Source organism: Acinonyx jubatus, chromosome B2 (assembly GCF_027475565.1).
Source record: "Acinonyx jubatus isolate Ajub_Pintada_27869175 chromosome B2, VMU_Ajub_asm_v1.0, whole genome shotgun sequence".
NCBI lineage: Eukaryota > Metazoa > Chordata > Mammalia > Carnivora > Felidae > Acinonyx > Acinonyx jubatus.
In genome coordinates, this window is record NC_069385.1 from 53,690,497 (window position 1) to 53,717,797 (window position 27,301).

The 27,301-nt window shown below is 33.9% G+C and overlaps 1 protein-coding gene across 2 annotated transcripts in view; it reads right to left on the bottom strand.

The window, feature by feature from the left end:
* Window positions 1-27,301, bottom strand: part of AFG1L (AFG1 like ATPase) — a 198,730-nt gene that overhangs the window by 77,000 nt on the left and 94,429 nt on the right. For both annotated transcript variants that reach the window (XR_008298422.1, XM_015084822.3), the window contains exon 8: window positions 17,498-17,556. Coding sequence is in view for 1 of the 2 variants with exons in the window: in XM_015084822.3 (XP_014940308.3) it covers window positions 17,498-17,556 (59 nt within the window). In the remaining variant the exon portion in view is untranslated. The remainder of the gene's footprint in view (window positions 1-17,497; window positions 17,557-27,301) is intronic.

A 27,301-nucleotide genomic window follows, 5' to 3' on the forward strand; every position in this document is an offset into this window, starting at 1 on the left:
TAATTTCAATTTGAAAGATAAGTTCCTTATAAAACTAATCTAAAATCATTCCTCATAGTTTTTTATACATTTTATTATAAAACCACTTTCCTGGAACCTTATCAATCTGAGGCAAAAAAAGGAATATAACAAGCATCTTTTTCATACGGGACTAAAACCACAAAAATGTATAAGTCTTTTATGTGATAATTTTTGTTGAACTCTTCTGTTTAGCTTTCTTGATCATTATTCCTTCCTCTTATTGGAGGTACAAGCAAAGGAGGGAAAAGAAGTGTTGATTTAAGAAAACAGATTTCCCAGAAAAAAAAACCACAAAACTGTGATTAAGATTTAAACAAAAGCTAAAGATGGCTTCCTCCGAGCACTGATGAGGTCCGCTCCCTCATTACTAACAACTGAAAACTTGTGATGCATTTTGTTTCAAGAGAATCCAAAAGTCCTTGCTATAAAGCAGACAGGGGGGTGCTGAGTCCATTCACTCTTTCTGTATCACAACCATTATGTAAGAAGTATAAAACACTGCCTTTATGCTGCCAAGCCACAATGACTCTTCCTACATCAAAGGATTTTCACCACCAGGGTTTTTTCTTCAAAATTTATTCAAGCTAAGGGCAGAGAGACAACAATTCATACACGCTAATTACGTCTAATTATCTATTCCCTTTTCTGACCAGCTTCGGCCAGTGTTATTTGCTATCTGGATTTCTCACAACCTCCCTTTGCCCTGTCCATCCAGCCCAACAGTGAAGGCTTTGAAGCAAACAGTTGTGGCTTTTTAGAGTTTTCTCAATATAAAGTTCAAGCAAATTAAATAATTATTCTGTTAGTTTTGACACATTTATGCGTTAAATATGAGGACCTCTTGGTTAATTTGGCAAATTCCTCACATCTCTTCATGGCTGGAATCATAGTAACACCCTCTCTTATGGGAGCGTCTCCTCATGCTTTCTTTTCATGATCTAAATGAAATGTTTATTGGATTAAAGTTCTTCTCTGCAGACCTCCACGGTGGCCTATGACAAAGAGCTTAAAAGTTCTATTAATTGGTTTGAGTTTTCAGGGAGGGGAAAGGGAGAATTTTATTTCACATTACATCACTAGCCAAGAAAATTGCCACGTGTAATTAAACTAATTTATCTCATGAGTCAAACAACTAATTCATATTTAAGACACACTTCCTTTCAACCATTTTTACCATTAGAGAATTGATTTCTTGTAATTTAGCCAAAAAATAACTATTTATTATTCTAAGAGAAGAGAATTCAAGACCTAACAGTCTATATTTTACACATAAGCAATAGCCTGCTGTAGTCCAGTTTGATAAATATATCATCTATATATTTTATTTCTGATTACATAAATATAAATGTATCATTTATATATTTCATGGGAAATCTATGTTTTCATTTTACGTAAGACAATTACAGAAAATATTATTTTAAAAGGCATACACCCAAAATCACTTTTCCATAGGTAGGCCATGACTAATATAAGGTATACATTCTGCTATCAAGATGAACAAGAATTACATTTTAAATCCACATTACAATAACTTTTAGTCTAGATATTTATTTATTTCAAGGACACAGCACAAAAATACTGTCACAAAGTTTAATGCCTGTTACTATAGCCAATTTGCTTAAATATATTTTCTCAAACATATAGGAAATAGGTATATGAAAATAGATTTCGTTAATTTCTTTAGCCTAAAATTTGGCAAATTATAGGAATGTTTTGCAAGTCAATAACTCATTTTTGTATCTTAAAACATTAAATACTAAAGTTCAAATGAACATTTTAGTGGTTTATGGGGGAAAGTCATAACTCTTTTCAATTCTGGACTTCAGTCTATTACTTTTCCACATTTTGTTTCTTTCAATCTTTAAGGGATAAAAACCTAACTCCTAAGTAAAGACATTATCACACTAACAAAGAGTTAATCCTTGCTACACTGACTCAGGTGACAACATAGTGGAGGTCAGTCAGCAGAGTTGACACTGACCTCAAGAGCTGATTCTGATTACTTAGCCCTCTGAAATCTCTAGTATTGAAAGTTATAATGAACAAACTGACAAATCAATTTCACCAATGAAATGAAAATTATGGCAGGAAGAAATGGCAAATATACACTTAACGAATCTATAAATCCCAATGCAGGTAGCTGGGCAGTCTGAGCATTCAAGTGTTTTACCTGAGGGTTATAAACAATTTTTTTTAAAGTTTGTAACTAGAAATCACACAATACCGGAATATTCTCAGAGTTCACTATAGACGTAAGATTTCTTAGGAAAAAAAGTCCTCAGGAAACAAAAACAAAAGCTAATACTCAGCATTTTGAGGGGAGTGGGCAGTTTTAGATAAAGGATGTGTAACAACTGAGAAACATTAACAACCAAGTAGAAGAAATAAAGTTATTGCCTGAACATTAAAAAATATTTATAAAAATCATAATAATAAAACCATTACTACTTTAGATTATAAAGTATTTTTATTTGTTGCATAGTTTAACCCAACAAATGTTAAACCAAATCAGATTATGATGCTTTCCCAATGGACAACTCTTTATCAGGAAAAGGAAAATTCATATTTATAAGTTAATGCTAGTATCTTATTTTTTGATAATTAAGTAATCTAATATTCACCAAAGAGAAAATTATACTGAGGAATGCCTTGTTGGTTATTTCTGACCAGCTTACAGGTGTGATTTTCATAATCTATTAAACACCTAACTCATTTCTTTTCTAATCATTTAATTGTAAATAGAAATTTAAAAACTTAACAAAGAAGATAGTTTGCTGAAACATTAGTGTGAATGAAAGTTAAAATGCCACATTACTGATAACAGAATCTATCACCATATAGCAAAACACTACATACAATACTACACAGGAACATTTCCCATGGGGAGATTATTTTAGATCTGTCCACATTGTTAAAATGATTAAGGAAATCATAAAAAGGGATGCCTGGCTGGCTCTGTCAGTAGAGCACGCGACTCCTGATCTTGGGGTTGTTAGTTCGAGCTCCCTGTTCAGTGGAAAGATTACTTAAAAATAAAATCTTTAAAAAAAAAAAAGAAAGAAAATTATAAAAGAAAGTTAATAAAATCACATGGAAAATTATTTTTTAACTCTAAAAAGTATGAATAGCATTTATCTCTTTAAGGGCTCATTATGGAATGCATCAGACACAATGATGTATCTAAGTTTAAGTGATGGAGTAAAGAGACAGATTTTTACCCAAATATAAAACAGCTGTCCAAAATACCATAGATGGCTGGAATTTGATCAGATGAGAAAAGCAACAATGCTTGCCAGGCAATCCATGTATCAAGAAAGCCAATAATAGTGTCTAGCTGAAATTAACCTAAGAAACTACTCTTCTCAAAATATCAATTGGTCCTTTCCTTTCAACCACAAAGATTTCATTTTTTAAATTATGTATATATATTTTTTTTTAATTTTTTTTTTGAGAGAGAGAGAATAAGAGAAAGCTCACACACACTACACACATACAAGCTGGATGGGGGGAGGGGAGAGAGAGAGAGAGAGAGAGATAGGAACAAGAACCCCAAGCAGGATCTGCACTGTCAGCACAGAGCCCTTTGTGGGGCTCAATTCCACGAACAGTGAGATCATGATCTGAGCCAAAATCAAGAGTCGGACACTTAACCAACTGAACCGCCCAGGCACCCCTCAACCACAATGATTTAAATAATGTTTACAACACAAAATTATGTTCAATGTATATTATACAATGAATGCGCATTTAAGATATTATTGTCTTAAATGTAAAAATTGAAGATATTTCTAAGAAAGTTGATCCTAACAAAACTGGTATTTCTCAACTTATCAAATTATTTGAAATTGATACTGAGCCACTGTCTTGTCTTTTGGTTCACCAGAAGCTTCCTCCCTTCTATCAACCATTTATACAGCAAATTCTTAAAATGACACTTTCTGCAAGATTTAAAAATGAATCTATGCTGACACAGGATTTCCACCACATAAAAAAGTCACTCTTCACAGAAAAAAAGTGCTATAACATATGTTATTTTAAACACTTATCTCTCTTTCCTTTGCATGTTGTATAAATCAGGGATAAGAAAACTTTCTGTTAAAAGCAGATAGTAAATATTTTAATTTGAAGGCCGTAAGTGCCACAGCTACTTAACTCTGCCACTGTACTGTGAAAACAGTCACAGACAACACATAAATGAATAAGCATGAAGTTTGTCAATGAAATCTTATTTACAAAAACAGGTGGCAGAGTGGATTTGGCCACTGGCTATAGTTTAACAATCCCTGGTATAGTTTATCACAGTCTAAAATACTGCAGTGTGGAACTAAGTCAGATACTTAATTTTACAGAATAGTGCTATGTAGATACCAACATATGCTTTCACAATTATATGTTTATATACTTAGAAGAATCACTTCTGTTTTATTAAAATCACAACAAAGATTCTTTAAGACTAAATCAGCAAAATCAGGACATTGTGTTATATAGTAAGCAAGGAGTTTCAAGTTTGAAGCATGCACAATAATCATAGTATTAACCATCTTTAATATACATAAGGGAATGTTACATACCAAATTTTTTTTAATTTACAGTAGTCTCCCCCCACCCCCTTATCTGTGATGGATACAGTCCAAGATGCCTAAAACTGCAGATAGTACTGAACCCTATATATCCTATGTTTTATACACACACACACACACACACACACACACACACACACGTACCTAAGATAAAGTTTAAATTATAAATTAGACATAGTAAGAGATTTACAACAATATACTGTAATGAACATTATGTGGTTATGGTCTCTCTCTCAAAATATCTTATTGTACTATATTCATCCTTCTTGTGAAGTGAGATGATAAAATGCCTACATGATACGATGAAGTAAGTGAGTGACAAAGGCAATGTGACGTGGTGTTAGGTTACTATTGACCTCTGACAACAGGTCAAAAGGAGGATCATCTGCTTCCAGACCAAGGGGGATCCTCAGGTAATTGAAACTGTAGCAAGTCAAACTGGGTAACAAGGAACTACCCTACATGCAATACATATTCTTTTATGGGGGTGGGGGTGGGGGTGGGGATCTGACTTTTAAATACATTTGCAAGTGGGTGCTTGGGTGGCTCAGGTCGGTTAAGTGGCCAACTCACATTGATTTTGCCTCAGGTCATGATCCCAGGGTCATGAGATGGAGCCCCACGTCGGGCTCTGCACTGGGTGTGGAGCCTGCTTAAGATTCTCTTTCCATCTATTCCTCCCCGCCCTCAAAAATTAATTAATTAATTTCCAACTTTCAAGCAAACAGAAGAATGTAATAGTTGTTATGTTATAAAAATCTCAAAGAATTACTAATCACAAAATTTTTAATCTGTAATTCTCATGCTTGTGTTTCTTTTCCATGTGGTTTTTTCCTCCATGATGAATGCCCTTTCCCACTTTGCCTGGTAATTTTTATTTGATTTCTAAGTTTCAATTTAAGTATCACTTGTTCTTTGGAAATACTCCTGACATGTACCATCTACTCCAAACTGCTGGTGTGGATTGGGGCCCCTTTTCTATATTCTTTGGCATTCTATAGTTAACTCAATTACAGAAGTTCCCACCTGACACAAAGAAAATTTTACTGACTTACAGACCATAAAAAAGACAATATTTAACCAGATTCAATGACCACCACCAATGTTTTATTACTCTAATATCTCCATTTAAAAGTTATTAATTCTGACTTAAAGTAGTTTGTTCAAGAAGTTTCATGAGTTCTATAAATCCTACAATACCACATATCCAAAAATATGTATCTGCAGGCTTAAATTTTCATGACAGCTTGGCTAACAAGAAAGCACATCTTTTTTTTTTTTTAAATGTTCATTTATTTATTTTGAGAGAGAGAGAGCAGGGAAGAGGGACAGAGGGATGGAGAGAGGGAGAGAGAAGGAGAGAGAAAGGGAGAGAGGGAGAAAGAGAGGGAGAGAGAGAGAATTCCAAGCAGGCCTGTTGCAGGGCTCAATCTCATGACTACCAGATCATAAAATGAGCCAAAATCAAGAGTCAGATGCCCAAACCACTGAGTCACCCAGCTCCCCAACTTTTCTTCTATTTAACTGTATGACTCTTTCTTTATCCTTGAAATTCAGTTATGCATCAGAAAAATATATTACCCCTCTATTTTATCTTTATTTTTCTCTTTCAGAAATATGAATTATGTGAATGATTGATCCGTTGTCTGCTTTCCATGTCTAGCATTTTCACTGTAATTGTTTTATCTCTGACTATCCTAGCTACACTTTGTGTGACTTTTCCATAAGTTGAGTCTATTTATCACTAATTTTATTTTTAGCAGTTTCGATCCTTTAACTTGTTTTTCCTAAGATGCTTTTCACTTTTTTAATGTGTCTACCCTCACTCTATTTTCTTAGCTCTGCCACCTCACTTTCCATCTAATCTTGCAGCTACTTTACCTGTCCTCTTATTTCACTGGTATCCATAACTTCTTTACAATTTCTTTTAAAATATAGTAAAGTTATGGGGCGCCTGGGTGCCTCAGTCAGTTTAAGTGTCTGACTTCGGCTCAGGTCATGATCTCGCGGTTTGTGAGTTCGAGCCCTAAATCAGGCTCTGTGCTAACAGCTAGCTCAGAGCCTGGAGCCTGCTTCAGATTCTGTCTCCCTCTCTCTCTGCCCCTACCTCTCTCTCTCTCTCTCTCTCTCTCTCTCTCTCTCTCTCTCTCTCTCTGTGTGTGTGTGTGTGTGTGTGTGTGTGTGTGTGTGTATACATATAGTTTTATCTACAAAAGTCTCCCGTTTCCTTAGGTAGTTCTTCCGAAGTATACTCTTCATGTGCTTTTACTTATTAGTGCGTGTCTACCTCTCCTGTTTGCTCCTGCTGCTTCCTTCCTATGCCCACCATTTCACTCTTTTAATAATAGCCTCTGTACATAGGACCTATGTTCATTCCATTTTGCTTTTTGCTAATTCCTTAACCCTGAATGTGAATAGTCCTACCCAGATCTGCTGACTTCCTAAGAAGGGTAGACAAAAATTTACCTGCTAAAAGAATGGGTTTTATTATAAAAAATAATACAAGGGGCACCTGGGGGGTTCAGTCGGTTAAGTATCTGAATTCGGCTCAGCTCATGATCTCACTGTTCATAAATTCAAGCCCTGCATCAAGGTCTGTGCTAACAGTGCAGAGTCTGCTTAGGATTCTCTCTCTCCCTACCTCTCTGCCCCTCCCCCACTCACACTCTCTCTATCTCTATCTCAAAATAAATTTTAAGAATATGAAAAAGAAAAATAAACAAAAAATAATACAAGATCATTCCAGAAAAGTCTAATGTTAGAATTCTTAGAAAAGTAAGGGATGCCTGGGTGGCTCAGTCAGTTAAGTGTTCAACTCTTGATTTCAGCTCAGGTCATGATCTCATGGTTTGTGGGTTCAAGCCCCACATCAGGCTCTGCAATGACAGAGCAGAGCCTGCTTGGGATTCTCTGTCTCCCTCTCTCTCTGCCCCTCCCCTGCTCGCTATCTTTCTCTCTCAAAATAAATAAACATTTTTTAAAAAAAGAAATCTTAGAAAAGTCTAACAGAGAAAATGTAAATCATCTATAATCTAACTCTTCAGAAATAAGTTCTAGCTATATTTTGAGGTATTTATTTCTAGTAGTTTTCTATTCATGTACATGTACATTACTTTCACAGTTAAGAGTACTGGATATACTCTTGCATCATACCTTTTCACTCAAATTATCTGTGAACATTATTATACATTAAAATCTTTTTAAAAATATCATTCCAAGTAAGTACACTATAATATCCCCTCATGTGACTGTACCATCATTTACTTAATGATTCCTCTAAAGATGGGAAAGATGTTCCCATCACTGCTTCTTAAAAATAGTTATCCTGAGGCACCTGGGTGACTTGGTCAGTTCTGTATCCAACTCTTGGTTTCAGCTCAGGTCACGATTTCACATTTCCATGAGTTCAAGCCCCATGTCGGGCTCTACACTGGCAGTGCAGAGCCTGCTTGGGATTCTCTCTCCCTCGCTCTCTGCCCCTCCCCCTTTCACGATATCTGTGTTTCTCTCAAAATAAGTAAATAAAAAAGTTTTTAAAAAAAGTTATCCTATTTATATTTTTAAAGTATCTGTAAAAAAAAAATATGGCTCTGAGCTCCTAAATTACAAAATATCCTGTCTTCTTCTTTTCAATTAAAAGCTAAAATTATGGAAACCATTAAAAAGTGAAAAGGCAACCTACTGAATGGGAAAAGATAATTTGCAAATGACTTATCTGATAAGAGGTTAATATCCAAAATATATAAAGAATTTATATGACTCAAAACCAAAAAGCCCCATGTAATCTGATGAAAAGATGGACAGAGGACCTGAAAAGACATTTTTCCAAAGAAGACATACAGACAGGCAACAGACTGCTCAATATCACTCATCATCAGAAAAATGTAATTCAAAACCACAATGTGACATCACCTTACATCTTGTCAGAATGGCTAGAATCAAAAACACAAGAAATAACTCGGATGCCTGGCCAGCTTGCTCAGTTGGTAGAACACATGACTCTTAATCTCAGGGTCAGGAGTTTAAGCCACATGTTGAGCATGGAGCCTACAAAAGAAAAGAAAGAGAGGGAAAGGAAGGAAGGAAGGAAGGAAGGAAGGAAGGAAGGAAGGAAGGAAGGAAGGAAGGAAGGAAAGAAGGAAAATATTGGCAAGGATGTGGAGAAAAAGGAATCTTGCTGACAGGAATGTAAATTGGTGTAGCCACTATGGAAAACAGTATGGAGTTTCCTCAAAAAATTAAAAATAGAAATAGCATACTACTATTCAGTAATCCCACTACTGGGTATTTACCGAAAGAAAACAAAAACATTCATTCAAAAAGATATGCAGCCCTGTGTTCACTGCAGCATTGTTTACAATAGCCAAGATATGGAAGCAACTCAAATGTCCTTCAATAGATGAATGGATAAAGAAGATGTGGTAGATGTACACAATGGACTACTACTCAGCCAGACAAAAAAGAATGAAATCTCACCATTTGCAACAATATGGACGGACCTTCATTATGCTAAGTGAAATAAGTCAGAGAAAGACAAATACCATATAATTTCACTTATACATGTAATCTAAAAGACAAATGAATAAAGAAACAAAAATTAAACAGACTCCTAAATACAGAGAACAAACTGATGGTTCTTGGCAGGTGAAATAGATAAAGAGGATTAAGAGGTACAAATTTCTGTATGGAATCAGAAAAGACCCCAAATAGCCAAAGTAATGTTGAAAAGAAAACCAAAGCTGGAAGCATCACAATTCCGGGCTTTAAGCTGTATTACAAAGCTGTAATCATCAAGACAGTATAGTACTGGCACAAAAACAGACACATAGATCAATGGAACAGAACAGAAAACCCAGAAATGGACCCATAAACATATAGACAACTAATCTCTGACAAAGCAGGAAAGAATATCCAGTAGAAAAAAAGACAGTCTCTTCAGCAAACAGTATTGGGAAAACTGGACAGCCATGTGCAGAAGAATGAACCTCGACCACTTTGTTACACCATACACAAAAATAAACTCAAAATGGATAAAAGGCCTAAATGTAAGATAGGAAACTGTCAAAATCCTAGAAGAGAAAACAGGCAACAACCTCTTTGACCACAGCCACAGCAACTTATTTGACATGTATCCAGAGGCAAGGAAAACAAAAGCAAAAATGAACTACTGGACCTCATCAAGATAAAAGGCTTCTGCATGGCAAAGGAAAAAAATCAGCAAAACTAAAAGGCAAACAACGGAATGGGAGAAGATATTTACAAAAGACACCAGATAAAGAGTTAGTATCCAAAATCTATAAAGAACTTATCAAACTCAACATCCAAAAAACAATCCAGTGAAGAAATGGGCAAAAGACATGAATAGACACTTCTTCAAAGAAGACATCCAGATGGCTGACACATGAAAAAATGCTCAACATCAGTCATCATCAGGAAAATACAAATCAAAACCACAATGAGATACCACCTCACACCTGTCAGAATGGCTAAAATTAACAACTCAGGCAACAGTAGACATTGGCGAGGATGCAGAAAAGAGGAACCCTTTTGCACCTGGTGGGAATGCAAACTGGTGCAGCCCCTCTGGAAAATAATTTGGAAGTTCCTCAAAAAATTAAAAATAGAACTACCCTACAACCCAGCAATTGCACTACTAGGTATTTATCCAAAGGATACAGGAGTGCTGATTCAAAAGGGCACAAGCACCCCAATGTTCATAGCACGACTATCAACAACAGCCAAAGTATGGTAAAAGCCCAAACGTCAATTGACCGAGGAATGGATAAAGATGTGGTATGTGTGTGTGTGCATATATTTATATACATATATATACACATACATATATATACATATATATACATATATATACATACATACATATACACATACATACACACACACATACATACAACGGAATATTACTCGGTGATCAAAAAGAACGAAATCTTACCATTTGCAACAATGTGGATGGAACTAGAGTATTATGCTAAGCAAAAGAAGTCAGTCAGAGAAAGACAAATATCATATGATTTCTTTCATGTGGAATTTAAGAAACAAAACAGATGACCATAGGGGAAGGGAAGTAAAAATAAGAAAAATAGAGAGAGAAAAAAACCATAAGAGACTCTTAAATACAGAGAACAAACTGAGGGTTGCTGGTGGGGTGTTTGGCAGAGGGATGGGCTAAACAGCCGAGGGGCATTAAGGAGGGCACTTGTTGGAATGAACACTGCATGTTATATGTAAGTGATGAATCAGTCAATTCTATTCCTGAATTTCATTATTACATTATATGTTAACTAACTTGTATTTAAATTTGAAAAGATAATAAAATAAATAAAAATTTTTTAAAAAGAGGTACAATTTCTAGTTATAAAATAAGTAAGTTACAAAGATGAGAAGTACAGCATAAGGAACATAGTCAATAATGTTTGGTGACAGATGGTGACTACACTTACTGTGGTGAACAGTGAGTAATATATAGACAGAATTGTTGAATCAATATGTTGATTAGCTTCATCTGAAGCTAATATAATGGTAAATTTTAATTATAGTTCAATAAAAAAAAAACTAAGAGACTTCTCCTTTTGGCCAAAGCAGAGTATTTAGAAGTCAATTTTGCCTTCCTGCCATTAAGCACTAAAACACTGGACAAAACATTTAAAACCTCTACTACCAGACATAATACAATGAGTAGCAAAAGACACAATCCCTGAGATGTGGGAAATAAACCAGTTAAGCAAGCATTACACTTCCCATGGCTTTCTGTCAGAGGCAATTTCTAGACTGCAGCACAGCAGTCTAAATCAGTTGAGGAGACAGTGATCAGAGCTCTAGGAAGTTGAGGCAGTTGGGATTTGCATGGCAGAGTTCAGTAAGAGGAAGCTATGCAGACACAGAGCTCTAGAATATCTGCATAGAGAATGTCTGTAATCTTTGGCTGAATATTAAATTGCACGTGCATAAGGTGAAACTTCACAAGACTGGGGAAAGAACAATCCACAGAAAGCTGGGAGATACAAGCATTCTGAACAGACAGAGTAGAGAGAAGTTGGTGACACTAAGGGGATTCAGTAGAGACTCTAGAAGGGTCACATTTAGAAGAAAGGGTAAAATAGTCTTAGAGTAAAGGCTACTTGAGACATACTATCAAAGCTTAGAAACAAGCCTCAAGGGGCACCCAGGGTGGCTCAGTTGGTTAAGTGTCCCACTCTTGATTTCAGCTCAGCTCATGATCTCACAGGTTTGTGGGATCAAGCCCTGCATTAGGCTCTGTGCTGGCAGTGCGGAGCCTGCTTGGATTCTCTCTTTCTCCTTCTCTGCCCCTTTCCCACTTGCGTGCTCTCTCTCTCTCAAAATAAATAAACATTAATTAAAAAGCCTCAGAAGGATAAAGCTGATCTGCAAGCAACTTAACCACTTGCCAAAATAAAATTCAACAGCCTTAAAGGAAGTAACACTCAACATAATCACCACAATGTTCATCATCCAATCACAAACTATTAAGTTTGCCAAGAATCAGGAAAGGAGGACTCACAACTGGGGGGGGGGGGGGCGGTGGCGGGGAGGTTAAAATCAGAACACAAAAACAAAACCAAAATGACAGAAATGAAGGAATTAGCAGACAAGGGCATTTAATAAAATGACTTCTACTTCTGGGAAGATGGAGTAGATATCCTTTCTCTGTCCCTCCTGACATGTACAATTTAAAATCCTAGAGATCATATATAAAATAAACATAGGTACATACTAAAAAGTAGAACAAAAAAGAGGTAGGGATCTCAAGACCTGAGAAACAACAGAATGGTGAGTTCTCTGCTTTTCTGTTCAATTCATGTATTCCAGACTTGGAACTGAAGAAGCCAGCATCCCAGAATGCCAATGGACATGGACAAGGGAGGACCCAGGAAAATGGCAGCATAGCAAAGAAGAAACTTTTCAACAATAACTTGTACTGTGGCAAACACTGCAGTGGAAAAAACTGATGCCACCTGCACCCTTCCCAGCAAAGGCTGAGAGGAGTCTAGAAGTACATTCTCACAAGGCTGTTAATGAGGCATCCCAACACTCCTGCCAGTGACATCAGAGAAGGCTAAGTGGGGAACTGAAACTTTCAACCCTGGGGCACCTGGCTGGCTCAGTCAGTGGAGCGTGCAACTCTTGATCTCAGAGTTGAGTTCGAGCTCCATGTTGGGGGTAGAGATTACTTAAATAAATAAATATTTTTTAAAAAAAGAAACATTCATCCCTGCCAGTCAATAATGAGCACCCCACCTTCCCTACCCCGATGATGTCAGTGGAACCTCTACACCAGCAGAAACAAGGAGTACCTGCTCTATAGATGCTGATAAAGAACCTGGACTGCCCCCTATATCTAGCAATAATTAGACAGTGCCTATCCTTCTGTTAGAATAGTGCCCAAAAAGCCATCTAAAACTCAAGTTTAAAGATGACAAACAAATGGCCAATAAGCACACGAAAATATGCTACTCATCACTGATCACTTGAGAAACATGAATCAAAACTACAATGATTACACACAGAAGAATTAAAAGGACTCAGACAAATATTAGTACACAAGTGTTCACAGCAGCATTATTCACAACAGCCAAAAGGTAGAATCAACCCAATGTCCATCAATAGATGAACAGATGAACAAACAGTGGTATATATGTATAATGGAATCTTATTCCTTAAAAAGGAATGGAATCTGACACATACTACAGCATGGATGAACCTTGAAGACATTATGTAAGTGAAAAAACCCAGACGCAAAAGAACAACTATCATATGACTCCATTTATATAAGGTACCTAAAAATGGCAAATTCATGGAGATAGTAAGTAGAATGATGGTTACCAGGAGTTGGGAGAAGAGGAGAATGGGGAGTTATTATTTAATGAGTACAGAATTTCAGTTTAGGAAGATGAAGTTCTAGAGCTAGGTGGTGATGATGGTTGCCCAACAATGTGAATGTACTTAACGGCACTGATTGTACACTTAAAAATAGTTCAAATGGTAAATTTTCTGTTATATATACTTTACCACAATAAAAAACAATTAAAAAAATAAGATCCAAAGTCTCATGACAGATTATGAAACTGTCCAAATTTCAAATGAAATTCATTCACACCAAAAACCAGGAAGATCTTACACTGTAAAAAAACATCAAGATGACAGAGATGTTAAAATTATCTGATAAAATCACCCTATGCGTGTGCAATTTAAAGCAGATATGACAAAAATGCTTCCACAATTATGACTATGCTTGTAACAACAAAGAAGCTTACATCACTACTTAGTAAAAAAAATTCATTATAAAAGTTCTATTCACAAGCAATATTTAATCATTCTAAATCTGCATGCAACTTACAGCCTCGAAATATGTTAAGGTCAATGACAGAATTATCAGAGAAATAAATAAATTCATAATCATAGTGAGATGTTTTCCATAAGCTTCATAATAATTGATGGGAAAAAATAATAAAAATTTGAACACAATTAACAACTCCAATCTAATGGGTGTACTGTGTTATATATACTATCATATACAACTGTAGTTGAGTACTCATTATTTTCGAGAATACAAAGAATATTTTTATAAAAATTGGCCATATATTAGGCCATAAAGGAAATTTCAACAAATTTTAAAGGATTTAAGTTGCATGGAGCATATCCTCCCACCACAACGCAATTAAGCATTTGTTGAGAAAATAATAACAGGAAATTTCATATGCTTGTTTGGAAATTAAAAAACATACTTCTAGCTAACACATGCGTTAAAAAAGAAATCACAATAGAAATTAGAAAATACTTTGAACTTAATAGTGAAAATACTAAATATAAAAACTTAAGGAATGCAGCTATTTACAGGAAAATAAATAGCCTTAAATGCAGTTAGGAAAGAAGGTTGAAAAGAGATTTAAAAAAAATTAATCTCAGTAAATTAGAAAATGAAGAGCAAGATAAATTCAAAGAAAATGCAAGTAAGAGCAAAACTGGAGCCTCCCCACTTAAATGGCAGTGGAAATTATATGTAAGGGTTAGGTTTTGTTTTGGTTTGGTTTTGCCTTGCTTTGCTTGAAGGAGTTCTCCAGGAGGGCTTCCTAGAGGAGATATACCTAAACATTTTCTATATTCTTTCCAGTACTATGGCTTTTTCTTTTCTTTTTTTAAATAAATTGTGGTAAAACATACATAACAAAAACATTATCATTTTAACCATTTTAAGTGTGCAATTCAATGGCATGAAGTACATTCATGATGTTGTACAATCATTACTAATGTCTATTTCCAGAACCTTTTCATCATCCCAAAGAGAGACTCTACCCATGAAATAATAATTACCCATTCCCCACTCCTCTCAGCCCCTGTAACCTCTATTTTACTTTTGTTTCTCTGAATATGCCGTTTCTAGGCACATCATATAAGTGGAATCATGTAATATTTGTCCTTTGTTCTCAGGGTTCATCTGTAATGTAGCAAATGTCAAAATTTGCATTCCTTTTTTATAGCAAAACAATAATTCATTGTATGAATATACCACATTTTGTTTTTTAACAGCATATTAGTCCTCCTCATCATTCCTACTATCTTATAAAAATATTATTGTTTACTAAGAACTTATATAGGCTCTTGTTTTTTTGCAATACTCCAAGCAACAAATCACAAGTTCTTGTAGTGAATTACCAATTTGTTATCACTTGGTTTATAGGAGAGGACTTAAAAGAAAAAGTGAATATACACTGTACTTTTTCCCCAAATAAATTTCTATCTGGTTTATAGTCCCTTTTTATTAAACCAAGATTCTCTATTAGTTTTAAGATTGACTTCTGCTATACAGTTCTCTCAGCTGGGTCAAAATGCAAGAGTAACACTGGCATATGTGAATAGGCGAAATGTCATTTAAATAAATATGAAACAAACTTTCCTTACAAAGGAAACCTCATATGCCCACCAAAAAAGCTCCAGGGAAACCAGCCACAGCATATATTTACCTGGCTGATGTTTTGTTACATGTGAAAAGTCTTTTGAATAAACGGGACATTTTAAATACTTTCTTATCCAATAAGATATTCAGTTTCCTAGGAATTTTAGTTTGTGTTCAATTTCAAATTGTACATTATTTATTTCAGTTCTCGTTCAATTTCAAATTTGGATAATTTATCTCTTTGGGTTTCTTCCTCTACAAATATATATGTGTGTGTATGTATGTATGTGTGTGTGTGTGTGTGTGTGTATGTGTATATATATATATATATATATATATATATATATATATATATATATATTCCTCTCTACAAATATATATATATGCACAATACATATACTATATATATATATATATATATGGAGAGAGAGAGAGGGAGAGAGAGAGGGTTAAAAAGGGAAAAAATTAAACCCAATCTGGCCAATTTAGTTGTTTATTAATAATGCTATTATATATTAAAGTATGACAAATTACTGGCCAAAAAATAAGGTTTGTGGTTAAAAAAAAAAAAGTATACATACAAAGTTCCCTGAGAACCTTTAACTTGTTTCATTCTGTGAGCCTTCTCTCTTTACATTTTGTACATTTTATGCTACATGAAGATACTATTTTTAGTACCCATTTGTCTTAGCTTCCTTGTTTATATTTTGGTATCTACATGTACCAAATTACTTTGGATTCCCAGCATGAAGAAAACACTGTACATTTACCTTCCCCCCAAATGCAAAACATGAATATAAAGGGGAAAAAAATACTAACAGCATAAATCTTCAAAGAGTACTTTTCCTTACATTTATAAATATCTCAGAGAAATTAAAAACCTCTGGGAACTTAAAATTGCTCAAGGAAAAAGATGTTTTAATTCTCCCAAGTATAGCACAGGGAATAAAGTTTGGTACCAACAATTTGAAAAAGACTATCTGACTGTATCTTTAGAATACTTGTAGAAAAAAATAGTTTTACTTCTCCTTCTTGATAAGAATTTTTGAGGTTTTAGGTTTTTAAAAATAATACAACCTCATCCCTTCTTCAGTTATATTGCTATAGACTGGGAAAAATTATGTACCTAAGAATTATGGGAGTTATATTTTGGCACATATGCTTATTTTTGGTACTGCTTTTGGTACTTCATTTTGCTTTGTGTTATAGATATTTGTGTATGTCCTATATGCCCAACTAGATTATAAATGACTTGTAAGCAAGAACAGCCTATTTCATGATTGCATTACCCATCATGCCCAAAGTAGCACTTTGCACATAGTAGGTTCTCAATAAGTATTGGTAAAATATAGAATTATCGAATAATTGTATAAAAATTTATTTAAATTAACAGTAAAAAAAGAGGCTATTTTATTCTTAATCATCTTGTAATGAAGACTATTTCAAACTCCATGCAGTGATGATACACACAAATATTTAAACTATTTAGGTGCCTCAACTTGACATAATTTCATAACTTGATGGCAATCACATTTAAATATATTAGAATATTTTTGTAATAATGCTACTCTAGAATAGCAACTTTAATAGCTGAGAAAACACGTTAAAGACCATTAACCTGAAAGAAATAGAGAACATTAAACATTTTTTTCAGAAATCAATGTATAAGGTTAAATATTGCACTATAATATTTATGAGCAAACCTCAAATTAGAATTTATAAATGCAAACTATCAAATGTTTCAGTTAGACAATAATTTAGACTATATTTTATAATTTCTCCTGTGTACACATTGATGAATACTATATAAAAAACATTCTTTTCTCCTTTAGTGTCTTTGACTATAACTATCTAATATCAAAATGAATTCTGCATGAATGAAAGACCATAGGCAATCCTATAAAAGCCCTTAATTATCAATCAATATGATATTAATCAGTGAACACAAGTAAGTGATTTTCCTTACCTTTAGAACAGCAATGAATGGTACAAAGTTAGCTCTTTGGAGTCCATTTTTATAGAGATCTGAAAGAAAAAATTGATATTAGCATTTTTACATAGCCTAATATCAATGTCAACTCATATTTTGGCCTGAGAAATAAAGCTTTTATTTATAAAAAAGATAAACATGCAAAAGAAAAATAACCAAAATGATTTCCATTCTGGTACTACACAAAATTCATTCTTAATAAGAAGAAAAATTAATAATTACAGAAAGAAGATCAAAAGACATTCAATCAAATTAGCTTTAAAGTATAATAAAAAGCAATGAAAGAATTTCAAAGATATCACAAATATTCCTAAGTCAATAACTCAACACAAGATATATACTTAAAAATATTTAATATTTGAAAATATAGAATTTTACTAGTAAAGGAATTATATTGTCTTCTATCTCAATCTATAGTAAAAATTCTTAGTACATAATTAAAAATGTATGACAAGATTAGCCTTTTAATAAAATACATCAACAGACAGAGCTGTGCATATATTTGTATCAAAGTTACATATTTAACATAAAGGTGAATAACACTAAGGCCACTTTATTTTTTTTTTAATTTTTTTTTTTTTAACGTTTATTTATTTTTGAGACAGAGAGAGACAGAGCATGAACAGGGGAGGGGCAGAGAGAGAGGGAGACACAGAATCCGAAACAGGCTCCAGGCTCTGAGCTGTCAGCACAGAGCCTGACGCGGGGCTCGAACTCACAGACTGCGAGATCATGACCTGAGCCGAAGTCGGACGCTTAACTGACCAAGCCACCCGGGCGCCCCAAGGCCACTTTACTTTAAAAGAAATTACCCCAAAATTAACATTCCATTCTCAATAGACTATAAATTTAATGCATTTATAAATAATAAGTTGCTCGTATCTTGTGCTTTACAATGGTAATTTTCATATATGCATGTGTCACAGTGTACGTATGTTTAGACACATATTCACACACATAAACACATACCATCAAGAGCAAAAAAGTGAAAAGGGGCAACAAATTTTAAATTTTGCATATTTTATTTTACTCTTCCTTTTGTCTTCCCTTCTAAAAAAAGACTTGGAATTTTATTCAAGAGATTGAACTTTTATTGCATATAAAACATTCCTCTTAAAAGTAAAATCTAAAGTAATGAGATTTTTTTTTAAGTATAAAAATGTGAACAGTAAAAAGTTTCTCAATAATAAAACTCATGAATTAGATTATGTGTCTCAATTTTCTTTTAAATATTGCATTATAGGGTTCTTTCTAGATTTCCTTGTTTATAGAAAATGTGATAACTGAGACAGACTTCAACTGCCACATTTGCTTATAGAAATAAAACATGGTCATTAGGAAACATTTATTCTCTTTAGAAAAATATCCATCACAATATCATTACAGTGTATAAAGTATTTGCAAAGTTCTTTGGTTACTTAAGGACCAGAGGCTTTAATTCAGTTACATTTAATATTTTTATTTAGAGATATTATAAACGGTAAGATGGGGGCACCTGGGTGGTGCAGTCGGTTAAGCGTCCGACTTCAGCCAGGTCACGATCTCGCGGTCCGTGAGTTCGAGCCCCGCGTCAGGCTCTGGGCTGATGGCTCAGAGCCTGGAGCCTGTTTCCGATTCTGTGTCTCCCTCTCTCTCTGCCCCTCCCCCGTTCATGCTCTGTCTCTCTCTGTCCCAAAAATAAATAAACGTTGGGAAAAAAAAAAAATTTAAAAGGTAAGATAATGCTGGCCAGACTGTTGGAATTTCAACATTCAAAATGAGAGCTTTCCTTTCCTATAGTCAATACCTCAAATGAGTAAAATGGCTAAAATGTAGAAAATGAGTTATAAAATTAGCTATTTTCATAGTCTTCCCTAATTACCAAGTTGCTGGGAAAGGTGCATAACAATAATGCTGTATGGTAAGAGTTGACAGCCATGATTATGACTAAGTGGTTAAAAAAATAAAATAATTTTAAATACACTCAATGTTTATAGCAGCTTTATTCATAAAAGCTAAAAACTTCAGCTTTATTTACAATGGCCAAAAACTGGAAGCAATCCAAGTGTCCATCACTAGGTGAGTGGATAAACAGACTGTGGCATTTTTGTACAAAGAAATACTACTTAGCAATAAAAAGGATAAACTCTTCATACAACAAAATAGATGAATCTCAAAATAATTATGCAGAGTAAGAGGCCAGGCATTAAAAAAAAAGGGTACATACTGTTTGATTCCATTTATACAAAACTCTAGAAAAAGCACATTAAAGCTACAATAACAAAAAGCAAATGAGTGGTTGCCTAGAGAAGGGGCAAGGAGGATGACAGCGACACCCGGGACAGATAAAAAAGGGAGAGAGCAAAGTTTTGAGTGTGATGGAAATGTTCATTATACTGGCTTTGGTGATGATTTCACAGATGTATACACATGCCAATATTTTATAAATTGTATTCTTTAAATATGTACCAATTATTGTATATTATATCTTAATAAGTTCTTCTAAAATTTATTGGGAAAAATACCAAAGGGAATACTGAAGAACACAATGTTATAGAATTAACACTAAGATATCACACTAATGAAAGTCTATCTATGTTAAGGTAACCTTTTGGTATTACAGAATAACATCTTTGTTATGGACACATAAGGCTCTGAGTTGTAACTTAACAAGCGTGCACCCTTTAGTGGGTCCATGACAATGTACCCACTTGTAAAGTAGGATGTAAAGCCCCACTTATAGTAGTCTTGATTAAAAGTTTCCACTCATCAGCAAAATCAAATAATAATACCTGTAAGTCTTCAAGAGTTAATTTTTCAAAGGGTTAACTTTTTTAAAAATCTGTGTTTATAAAGATATACAATTCAAACTTTATGCTCTGAAAAGTATTTTCTAAACAGAATTCTAAACAAAATTCATTTGGCTTGAAAACTTTTAGGTTTTTACAGGACACTTAAGTGAAAAAGAGCTGTACTCATTAAATTGAAGAGTTTTTTGCAATTCAAATATTATGCTAATTATCAATGCAATAGATCCATCTCCTGAAATGTTATTTAGCTACCAATTTTTTCATACTAGTCGTTTAATATTATTTTTCCCAGACAAAGATTTTATGATACATTTATGTCAACATTTGTCATTGTTTACTAAATACTGTTTAAAATTTCACCAGAAGTTCTTGCCTACGATTTTTTAACGACCTCTAAACACAGTTAAGTGAGCACTTGGTCATATAAGAGAGTATACTGGAATTATGGCACATTCATTTTTTGAGAATGGTTATAAGGACCTCTACATTCTCCACAGTGAATAACTATAATAATACTTACAGATGAAACAGATGCAAAGAGGATTTTTAAAGTAATTACAAGGATCTAATGTACATGGATATACAGATATTTTCCTTAAAAATCCAAACATCGCAGAAGAGGTTATATACAAACCTAATGGTAACCATATATCAAAAACCACAAATAAATATGTAAAGAATAAAGAGAAAGAAATCCAAACATATCACTAAACAATTCAGCAAAACATGAAAAAAATGGCAAGTAAGGATCAGAGAAAATCTTTACAAACAACCACAAACCAATAATAAAATGACAATAAATATATATCTATCAATAATTACTTTGAATGTAAATGGTCTTAGTGCCTCAATCAAAAGACACAGGGTGAAAGAATGGACAAAAAAAAATAAGACCCATCTATATGTTGCCTACATGAGACCCATTTCAAACCAAAAGACACTTGCAGATTAAAAGTAAGGGGACAGAGAAACATCTAGCATGCAAATGGTTATCAAAAGAAAACCAGAGTAAAAATGCTTACATTAGACAAAATAGACTTTAAAACAAAGAGTGTAACAGGAGACATAGAACACCATATACTAACCAAGGGGACGATCCAACAAGACCTAACAATTGTAAATATCTATGTGCCCAACATACAAGGACCCAAATACATAAAACAGTTAATAATAAACATAATTACAGTAACAAGCATAAAAGAATTAATCAATAATAATACAATATAATTAATAGATAATAATAATAATACAATAATACTTAACACTCTACTTACATCAATAGATCATCTACACAAAAAAATCAACAAGGAAACGATGGCTTTGAATGACACACTGGACCAAGTGAATTTAACAGATATAATCAGAACATTCCATCTGAAAACAGAATACACATTCTAGTCAAGTGCACATGGAACATTCCCCAGAATAGATCTCATTTTAGTTCATAAAATAAGCCTCAACAAATTCAAGAAGACTGAAATCATACCATGAATCTTTTCTGACCACAAGGCTATAAAAGTAGAAGTTAGACACAAGAAAAAATCTGGAAAGACTATAAATACATGGAGGTTAAATAGCATGCTACTAAACAATGAATGGGTCAACAAGGAAATCAAAGAAAAATTTAAACAGTACATGGAAACAAATGAAAATGAAAACACAATGGTCCAAAATCTTTGGGATGCAGCAAAAGCAGTCATTAGAGTGAAGTTTACAGCAACACAGCCTACATCAAGAGGAGAAAAATCTGAAATAAACAACGTAAGCTTGCAACTAAACGAGCTATAAAGAGAACAACAAACAAAATCTAAAACCAGGAGAAGGAAGGTAATAATAAAGATTAGAGCAGAAATAAATGATATGGAACTAAAAACACTATAACAGAACAGATCAATGAAACCAAAAAATCAGTAAAATGGACAAACCTCTAGCCAAATTTATCAAGAAAAAAAGAGAAAGGACTCAAATAAAATCACAAGCGAGTCAGAAGAAATAACAACCAACACCACAGAAATATAAACAATTATAAGAGAATATTATGAAAAACTATGCCAACAAATTGGAGAACCTAGGAGAAATGGATAAATTCTTAGAAGAGATAGAACATTTGAACAGACTTATAACCAGAAAAGAAATTCAATAAGTAATCAAAAACTCCCAACAAACAAAAAGTCCAGAACCAGAAGGTTTCACAGGTAAATTCTACCAAAAATGTAAACAGGAGTTAATACCTATAATTCTCAAACTATTCCAAAAACTAGAAAAGGAAAGAAACTTCCAAATTCATTCCATGAGACCAGCATTACCCTGATACCAAATCCAGTTAAAGACATCACAAAAAAAGAAAACTACAAGCCAATGTATCTGATGAAAATAGATGTAAAAATCCTCAATAAAATACTAGCAAAACAAATTCAACAATGCATTAAAAAATCATTCACCATGATCAAGTGGGATTTATTCCTAGGTTGCAGGAGTGGTGTAATATTTGCAAACCAATCACATCAATAAGAGAAAGGATAAGAACCATATGATCATTTCAATAGATGCAGAAAAAGCATTTGACAATGTAGAACATCCATTCGCAATAAAAACCCTCAATAAAATAGGTTTAAAGGGAACATGCCTCAACATAATAAAGGCCATATATGGAAAAAACCCAGAGCTATCATCGTCCTCAATCAGAAAAAAACTAAGAGATTTTACCTGAAGATCTACAAGACAAGAATGTCCACTCTCACTACCTTTTAACAGAGTACTAGAAGTCCTAGCCACAGCAATCACACAAAAAACAAAAAGAAATAAAAGGCATCCAATTGGTAAGGAAGAAGTAAGGTTTTCATCATTTGCAGATGACATTATATAGAAAATCTGAAAGACCCCACCAAAAAAATGCTGGAACCAATAAATTCAGTAAGGTCGCAGGATGCAAAATCAATACACAGAAATCTGTTGCATTTATACACACAAATAATGAGGCAGAAGAGAAATTAAGAAAACAATCCCATTTACAAATATACCAAAAACAGTAAGATACATACCTAGGAATAAACCCAACCAAAGAGGTGAAAAACCTGTACTCTGAAAACTATGAAACATTGATGAAAGAAATTGAAATGACACAAAGAAATGGAAAAACATTCCATACTTACAAATTGGCACAACAAATATTGTTAAAATGTCTATACTACCCAAAGTGATCTACACATTTAATGCAATCCCTATCAAAATACCACCAATATTTTTCACAGAACTGAAACAAACAATTCCAAAATGTGCATGGAACCACAAAAGACCCCAAATAGGCAAAGAAATCTTGAAAAAGAAAAGAAAAGCTACAGGTATCACAATTCCAGACTTCAAGTTATATTACAAAGCTGTAGTAATCAAAACAGTATGGTACTGGCAAAAATACACATAGTTAAATAGAAGACAATGGAAAACCCAGAAAGAAACCCACAACTATATGGTCAATTACTCTTCAATAAAGCAGGAAAGAATATCCAGTGGGAAAAAGACAGTCTCTTCAACAAATGGTGCTGGGAAAACTGGACAGCAACATGCAAAAGAATGAAATTGGACTACTTTCTTACACCATTTACACAAAAAATTCAAAATGGATTAAAGACCTAAATGTGAGACATGAAACTATAAAAATTGTAGCAAAGAACACAGCAGTAACTTCTTTGACATCAGCTGTATCAACTTTTTTTCTAGATATGCCTCCTGAGACAAGGGAAACAAAAGCAAAAATAAACTATTGGGACTCCATCAAAATGAAAAGCTTCTGCACAACAAAGAAAACAATCAACAAAACTAAAAGATAACCTAAGGAATGGGAGAAGATATTTGCAAATGACACATCTGATAAAGGGTTAGTATCCAAAATCTATAAAGAACATATACAACTCAACATCCCCCAAAAAAATAATTCAATTAAAAAACGGGCAGAAGACACAAATAGACATTTATCCACAGAAGACATTCAGATGGCCAACAGACACATGAAAAGATATGCACCATCACTTACCATCAGGGAAATGCAAATCAAAAGTACAGTGAGATAGCACCTCACATCTGTCAGAATGGCTAAAATCAACAACACAAGAAACAACAGGTGTTGGCTAGGATGTGGAAAAAAAGGAACCCTCGTGCACTGTTTGAAGGAATGCAAACTGGTGCAACCACTGTGGCAAACAATATGGAGGTTCCACCAAAAGTTAAAAATAGAACTACCCTCCAAACCAGAAATCACACTATTGGATATTTACTGAAAGAATACAAAAATACTAATTCAAAGGGATACATGCTCCCCTGTATTTATAGCAGCATTATTTACAATTAATTGATGAATAGATAAAGAAGATGTGGCATATACACACAATGGAGTATTATGTAGCCATAAAAAAGAATGAAGTCTTGCCATTTGCAATGACATGAATGGAGCTGGTGAGTACAATGCTAAGTGAAATGAGTCAGAGAAAGACAAATACCATGGTTTTAGACAAATGTGGAATTTAAGAAACAAAACAAACAAGCAAATGGAAAAAAAAGAGACAGACAAATCAAGAAACAGACTCTTAATTACAAACTGATGGTTACCATCAGGGAGGTGGTGAAGGATGGGCTAAGTAGGTGATGGGGATTAAGGAGTGCACTTGCCATGATGAGCACTGGGTGATGTATGTAAGTATTATATCGCTATATTGTATACTTGAAAGTAATATAACACTGTACGTTAATAAACTGGAATTAAAATAAAAACTTAAAAAAGAATTCCAAGTGTCAAAAGTAACAGGGTATAATGCTTATTTATATAAGTACATATCTGTTGAGAGTAAGAAAACTTTTAGGACAGATAATTAAAAAGAGTGTTCCTATAAATTAACACAAAAAAAAGTGCATGGCTTTATGGAACCAATCTGATTTATCCTTCCAGGAGATTCTTATTTTAGTATAGATTAAAAGAAAATGGTCCCTTTAGACCATTTAAGAAGCAAGTACTATGTAGCTTTAAAAAAAAACAAACAACTAATTGGAGATGCAATAGTTACTAAATGCATTGATAATACAGCTAATTAAATGTTCCCATTGGATGGTATATTATCATTTTATATTCAACATACATTCATGAATTCCTACTATATAGCTATGCTGAAATGAGTGCTAAAGACAAAAGATAAATGAAATAAATAAATAAACTAGGATTTACAGAATACTTACTAGGAATCAGGCAATTCGATTGGCAATGTATGCAAATCACAGTAACACAACAAAGCAGGTATTTCTGCCTCCCTTTTACAGATAAAGAAACTGATACTGAGAGTTTCAGGTAATTTGTTGAATTTCCTGCCAGTGATTGGCATACCTAGGAGTCAAGGTCTTTAATGATGTTAAAACTTGTGGACTTTTTCAGAACCATGTTGTGACCCGTTCAGCTTACCACAGCTGACAGACACAACCAGACCATAACCATGATTCAAGGTGAAAAGGGACAGAAGGTATAAACATAATACACAGAGCACAAAGCTATTCAGTTTATCATGGTTCAAAGACAGCTTTACAGAGATAAGAGTGGCACTAGACCACCCTGGAAAAGTGAGCAATGCTACCAAGCAGCAAGGAAGTAAGGGTATATCCATAATATTTAGGTCTTTGATTTTATTAGTATTCTTTTTATCCCCCCTGTTTTTTCTTCTTCTGTTCATTTTTTCCTGACATTTTCAGATTATTTGAATTTATTTTTAAATTCCTTTTTCATCTGACTACTGGGCTTTATTTTTGTTGTTGTTCCATGGGCTATAATATATATCCTTAACTTGTCATACTCTACTTAGAATCAATATCGTATCACCTCACAAAAGAGTGTAGAAAACTTACATCAATATAAGTACCTCCAAACTCCCCACTTTATGGGATGGGTATCATAGACATCATATCTACATATAATAATAAGCCCTAGAAGATAATATTATAATTGCATGAAAACCAATTATTTCTATTTTTTAAAAATTAAGAAGAAAAGCTAGTTATATCTACCACAATATTTATAATTTCTGATGCTCTTCATTTCTTCTTAAGGATCCAAGTGTCCATCCATTATCATTTACTTTCTACCTGAAAAACTTCTTTTAGAATATCTTATAGTTCAGGCCCAATGGTGATGAATTTACTTCTTTTTTTTTTTTTTTATCAGAACGTCTTTATTTTGTCTTTATTCCTTTTTTTAATTGAACTATAGTTGACACACCATGTTATATTACTTCAGATGTGCAACACTGTGATTTTACAAGTCTAAACATCACGCTATGCTCACCACAAGTGTAGCTACCATCTGTTACCTATAACACGATTACAATACTATTGACTATATTCTCTATGCCATACCTTTCATTCCCATGACTTATTCATTCTATAACTGGAAGCCTATACCTCTTACTCCCCTTCACCCATTTTGCCCATCCTCCCTTCTGGCAATGACCAGTTTGTTCTCTGTATTTATGTTTTTTTCTGTTTTCTTTTTTAGATTCCACATACAAGTGGAATCACAAGATATTTTTCTTTTTCTGTCTGACTTTTTCACTTAGCCTAACACCCTCTAGGTCCATTCATGTTGTTGCTAATGGCAAGATCTTGGTTTTTTTATGGCTGAGTAGTATTCCATTGTGTGTGTGTGTTTGTGTTTGTGTGTGTGTGTGTGTGTGTGTGTGTACACCAAATCTTCTTTATCCATTCATCTATCAATGGGCACTTAGGACACTTAGGCTGCTTCCATATCTTGGCTATTGTAAATATTGCTGCAATGAACATCAGGGTGCATATAATTTTGCAACTAAGTGTTTTCATTTTCTTTCACTAAATACCCAGGAGTGAAATTACTGGATCATATGCTATTTTTATTTTTAATTTTTTGAGATACCTCCATATTGTTTTCCACAGTAGCTATGCCAATATACATTCTCACCAACAGGGCACAAAGGTTGCAATTACT